Source organism: Diabrotica undecimpunctata, chromosome 1, assembly GCF_040954645.1.
Source record: "Diabrotica undecimpunctata isolate CICGRU chromosome 1, icDiaUnde3, whole genome shotgun sequence".
Lineage (NCBI taxonomy): Eukaryota > Metazoa > Arthropoda > Insecta > Coleoptera > Chrysomelidae > Diabrotica > Diabrotica undecimpunctata.
Genome location: NC_092803.1, coordinates 4,424,447 through 4,430,791, shown reverse-complemented (window position 1 = coordinate 4,430,791; position 6,345 = coordinate 4,424,447). Strand labels below are relative to the sequence as shown.

The window sequence follows — 6,345 nt, the reverse complement described above, 5'->3', positions numbered from 1 at the left end:
GTAAGAGTTTCAATATTAAAATATCGACATACAATCATAAAAATTTGGATTTTATAAAAACGGAAATATTTTGTTACAACGTTAAATTTGACCTAAATACGTTTTACTTATGACAAAACTTCCCGAAAACGGATAATTTATTCCTTCACAGACCCTTTTACCTTCCTGCAGACCCGGAAATAAAATTAAACTCTAACATTTGTCATTTTATTGCAGGTAAAAGTGATGCTGAGGGTCTCCAACCCGACGCCTCCGGGTCCAGGTGTGGACGCTGGCTGCTACAACGGCTTTTTCAGCATAGATAAGCGAAAAAAGCAAGTTACTCTTACGGATCCTTCCATTTGTAATGGCTCCGCCGCCCCCGAGGACAGGCGGGTGGGGGTGGCGGCTCCCAAGATGTTCGCCTTCGATGCTATTTTTTCCCAGGACGATTCTCAGGTAAGAGGTATACAATTTAAATAAATGCTTTTCGGATTTTTAAAAAATCGTTAGAAAGATGAAAAATATACAATTTTTTTTACATAAAGCGTATACATATATATATATATATATATATATATATATATATATATATATATATATATATATATTAAGGATCACTCGAAGAGTGGTGGGTTTTTAGGTCAAAAGGTGGAGAAAAAAAGACAAAGAAGAGACACCTATGGGTTCCTCAATCTTTCCCATCCTAGTTAACTTTGTACCGGATGATTTAGTATCTGACGGTCTGAGTCTTTTAGATTTCCAAATCCCTTTTATTAAGCGGTATGACCTATTACTAGCCTTACCTCCAGACAAGATACAGGCCACTTTGTCTTTGTTGAATGAGTTTGATCCTCACTTACAGTTCACTGTTGAACTTGAGGACCTCAACACTAATAGTATTCCCTTCTTAGACATGCGTGTCATCAGAATGGGAGATATGTTAACCACAAGTTGGTATAGGAAACCAATGGCCTCCAATAGGTTTCTCAACTACCACTCCTGTCATCCTTTTAAATATAAATTAAACCAACTTAGAGTTATATCAAAAAATACTATTAATAACACGGTTCTGCCTACTACTGTACTTGGGACTCCAACTACCCATTACTCCTCGTTACCCTATTTCCCTCAAGTTACTGAAAAACTTAATAAACTGTACAAACATAATAACGTGCCTGTTAAAATTGCAGTTAAGAATGCCAAGACGGTCAGAAATTTGTTTTCTAAAATCAAAACACCCTTGTCCCTTTTGGAACAAGTCAATGTCATCTATTACATACCTTGTACTGAGTGTGACTCGTGTTACATCGGTCAGACAGGGAGATCACTGAGGGGGCGTCTTACGACACACCGCAGTGATATTAACCTATCCAAGCATCTTGCTCTTGATAGCATAATGAGCTCTTGCTCATCATGCTATAAACACAAATCCCAAAGTGGACTTTAACGAAGTTAAGATTCTTGGCAACGAACGCAATGTGTTCGATACTGAAACACCCCAACGCTCTGAACAAGAGAACAGACATTAGTAACTTGAGCCAAATTTATCATGCATTAATATTGCAGAACTAGGCTTTATTATAGACTTATATTTTAGACTTTTTCTTTATTACCGTTTTCCATGTTGTTGGAAGCCTTTGAGCATCATCTCTTTGATTTAGACTGTTGGGATTTTTTTCTATTTCTATTGATTCTCTGATTTCGCGTTTTCTTTTAATTTCAATGTTAGCTAACATCGTAGTTTGGTTCAGGTTTATTGTATGTCCTGTGTTTGAGACATGTTGGACAAGGGACGACGTTTTTGCTCTCCTTTCGATGGCATTTCGATGTTTTTCTCGTCTAACATTGATTCTTTGGTTGGTCTGTCCGATGTACGATTTGTCACAGTCCCGACATGGAATCTCGTATACTCCTTGATTTCCTAACGATATTTTTGTTTTGGCGGATGGTAAAATAGATGAGATTTTTCTGTCGGTATTAAATATCGTTTCTATTTTGTGTTTTCTTAGCCCTCTTCCTAAAGGCTTTATACGTTTTATATCATCAGCCAAATATTTGTCTATCCCAAAATCTGCGATCCTGAATAATTAAACAGTGTGATTTGGGTAATTTGGGATTGATACTTAACCCTTAACTACCATGGCCAAAAATAGTAACATTTGTACCATGGCAGGGTCAAATTTGACCCCCCATTGTTTTTTCTATCAAAAAATATTCTTTTTTTAACTTGTTTTATTTTAAATTAATTTGTTTACAGCTACTTTTACATTTATATAAAAATAAACGAATTTGGTTAATTAGATATAATATTATTTAAAAAAAAAAACTTTTGTATTCAGTCAAATTAACATAGCTATGCACTTTCTCGAATTATAAGAAAAATAATAACAATGTGCAGTTTTTTTTATATCCAATGGTGAAATCTAGGTATCATAGCTCCTACCTAAAATTAAGAAAATCGATTTAGATTTCGTATCTCAAAAATGACAAGCATGATTTTACCTTAATTTTCAACATAGCTTATGCATAACGTCTGTATGCGGGAATGATTTTTGCAAATAAAATCTCGACATTTATCGCACGATGAGCTTTCTTTCTTTTGGTTTTTGGAATATGGACATATTTTACACCTTCCCCTCTTTTTTCGTCGTTGTGGTTCTGGATTTGCGGCAGGCATTGGTTCCTGAAGTCCGGAAACTTTAAAAATGGCACTACGAATTTCTCTCGGTAAACAAGTTTGCTGAGCTCTACGAGTTAAATGGGCCTTAATAAGTTCTTGACCTAAAGTGGTTAGAAACAATCTTCTTTCCATTATTTGATTTTGCTGAACTCCATTAAAAATTACGTTAGCATTTAATCCTGCAATGTCCAAAATGCGAAACCATATTACTTGAGGCCATCTACGAGTTCTTCTGCCAGTTTTATAGCATGCACATTTCTTATCCAATGAATCCACCACACCTTTTGTCTCATTGTAAAAATTTATAATCTCTGGCTTTCCATTAACCATTGTATTGGAATGATGCATAGTTGACACTAACAATACTGCACGATTTTTCTTAGGAACAAAAGATACAAGGCTCTCGCTTCCTATAAAACCAAATAAGGCAGAATTAGGTGGCCTGTTTTTTTGGGGTTGAAATTCAGCAGGAACCTCTCTTTTATTTCTTTTTAGAGTTCCAACATATGAAATTTTATGGCTTCTCAGTTCTTTTATGAGCTCAATGGACGAAAACCAATTATCTGCTGTTATGTTTCTATTTGTACCAGAAATTGGTGAAATAAGTGTCAAAACATCTAGAGTGGGGATGGATAACTTTTTTGGATTTGCTCTGCGTGTATCTTTTCCAGTATATATAAAACCATTTAGCAAATAATGTGTCTTAGAGTCTACTAAACACTGCATTTTCAGACCGTATTTGTCTAGCTTATTTTTGAGATACATCCTGAATTGGCACCTTCCTCTAAATGCAATAAGCATTTCATCTATTGTGAGATATTCACCACAGCTATAATTGGACTGGCAATTAATTATAAACATATTAAAAATATTGGATATAGCTGCCAGTTTATCTCCGTGCGCAATACGTTCTTATCTAGTAGCTGGGTCGTCAAAACAAAGGCTTTCAAGCAAAAAATAAAATCGGTTTAGTGACATGGTTGCTCGAAATATATCACGGCCAGTACCATTCGTAGCAAATAAAGACCTTAAATCTTCATTATTGGATTTAAATACCTCAGCTAAATATAATAAGCCTAAGAAGGCCTTTAATTCAATTATGTCAAGATGATTGTTATATTGACACGATAAATTGTGTAAATTATATTTAGAAGCCATATTAGTTATTCGTTCATTGGTTTTCTCAAGAATTTCTTGCAATATATCGTGGCTAATAATACATTCCCAAGCATCAACTGGTTTCTCTGGCATACTAGCTCGAGCTTTTCCAATAACACCAGGTAAATGACTAATTAAATTATGCTTACGTGTACGAGAAAAGGTGGGAGAAGTTTTAGACCACTTGTACCTATTTTTGCCATAAAACACATCCCTTGAGTCAGCTATATCACTTTCTTCACCCGAATATTCACTACCAGTTTCGGAATTATTAATTTGCCAATTTTTTTCGTCATCATCGTCCCATTCCTCTTCACTGTCTGTTTCGTGATCACTGTGTTCACTAGCCTGGTCTAAAAACTCACTGTCACTATCTAGTCCATTGTCCATAATTTTTTGTCCCTCCTCTTCAAGTTCTTTCTGTGTCAGAGGACGTTTATTGCGACTACACCCCGCCATTTCAAATTACTCGTTAATTGCACTAGAAACACTTATACCATAAGCGGGTCAAAATTGACCCTATGCGTGCCTAACTCTGCAGTAGTAACAGATAAACTAACGGAATTTTCGTAGATCGATAAATCACCTACCGGTCGAAGATTAGCAGAAAGCGCGCAATGCTCAATCTATGTTTCGGTAGCGAAACTTGGCATTAAAAACGCGGAGAGTCAATTTTGACCCCGCCATGGTACTTAAGGGTTAACCTCTTCATTTAAGAAGTTTCGGCCAATTATAAACGCAAATTTGTAAAAACGTGATTTATAATAATCATAATTTAATTTCTGAATTGTACCTAGCAACAATTATCGCTGTAGTTGAAGAAGGCCACTCGCAGCGGTTTTTGGTGGAAAGAATATAGAATGGGTTTCTGGAGACAAATTCAATACAGAATAGAGCACTTCTGATAAACCCCGAGCGAGTTACTAATGAGCAACAGAAAGATATATCAGAATTTCCATTTGGAGAAATTCGTCTATGTCTGTACTATCGTTTTGATGCATGCTATAGGAGTCAGGGTATCGTTGGCTACAATAATAAGATGAATTTTAGAGTCAAGTTTGAGGAGTCATCGATCAATAAAAGTTCTTCAGCTCCAACCTAGACATGTTTTGCATGGCTTTTAGTGAAAATAAGAACACACACACAGCTTCCGTAAGTTTTGCTTCCGTTTCCATACTTCCTTTCGCTGGTGGCAGTGTTATGTTTTGGGCAGGTTTTATGGCAGATAGACGCACGAAATTGTTGGTTTTTAAAGGGATTCTAACAAGACAAAGGTACATCACACGGATTTTAGAACCTCATGTGGGATTATGGCGAGGAGCTGTGTGTGAAAATTTTGTATTTATGAATGATAACGCCCGCTTACATAGAGGTTAGTGACTATCTTGAGACAGAAGATATTCGCCGTTTGGAGTGGCCTGCGATATCTCCAGACGTGAATCCCATTAAACATGCAAGGGATGTACTTTTGAGAGTTGTTCATATCCAAAGCAATCCTTCTAAAGCCCATCATGAACTTACAATTGCCTCTAGAGAAAAATGAAAGAATCTGCAACAGGAAATGATTAATCGACTTGTTAGCCGTATTAGGGCTCGAATCCAGGCTTGTATCGATGCCCATTGTGGTCATATGCCAACATATACGATATTATTAGTTAAAGTTATATCATTTTTTATAAATGATCTATACTAGCAGTTTCTGAAATTAGTTATATAAGCAACAATTTTGGGTAATGAATAACTTTTAAAACTGTGTGTATTTAACAATACAGAACACTGTGGTGAAAGGGAATATAAAGAAAAAACAAGTTCTTTTGTTCTGGTATTATTGATTATAGGCAATCAGTGATTGTTTTTCGACTACCAATTTCTCGAAAACCGCGTATCATCCGCCAATCACTGCGTCATTCCTTCCCAAGAAAACATCCCTAACTTTAATTGTATCGCAGCGAATTGTGGAAAATAACATAATAAATGATAGACAAGCTCAAACACAGATATTCGGTAATACTAGCTGGCTATTATTTAGGTGGAGATACATACAATGCGGAAACGTATTATATTGATTTCTAAGGGATGAATTTAGTATACGTACGTTGGTGGCTTTGATACGAGCCCTTACCTCTGCAGCGACCGTATATATTATTAATTTTAGATCGAAACGTGAACGAGTTTCCATTCAAGTGGTAACTATTAGAGCTAATTATGTGAATATAATGGGGTATCATTTAAGGTGTAGATTTATATAGAGCCTACAACAACTCATTTGTTGATTAGGCAAGAAATAACGCTAGAATTTACTAGTAACAATGAATAAATATATTTTCTTTGTCCAAGATACTTTGAAAATATTTTATAAAAGGACGTTGGTCTACGGTTTAGTGTCTATAATATCTAAATTTATAGTTTAAAAAATTCTTGTAAATACAGTATATAAAATTTTCATATCCTGTTTTTAATTTTGCTAATGATCCCATGGACAATCTTATTAAAGTCTCTCCTCTTGAGGAATCTAGCACGAATCC

General features: G+C 35.5%; 1 protein-coding gene across 1 annotated transcript in view; it reads left to right on the top strand.

Annotated features, from left to right (window-relative positions):
* Positions 1 to 225: 225 nt before the first annotated feature.
* LOC140442283 (kinesin-like protein CG14535) overlaps positions 226 to 6,345 on the top strand; it is a 105,271-nt gene continuing 99,151 nt past the window's right edge. The window contains exon 1 of the mRNA XM_072533359.1: positions 226 to 438. Coding sequence (XP_072389460.1) covers positions 226 to 438 — 213 coding nt within the window. The remainder of the gene's footprint in view (positions 439 to 6,345) is intronic.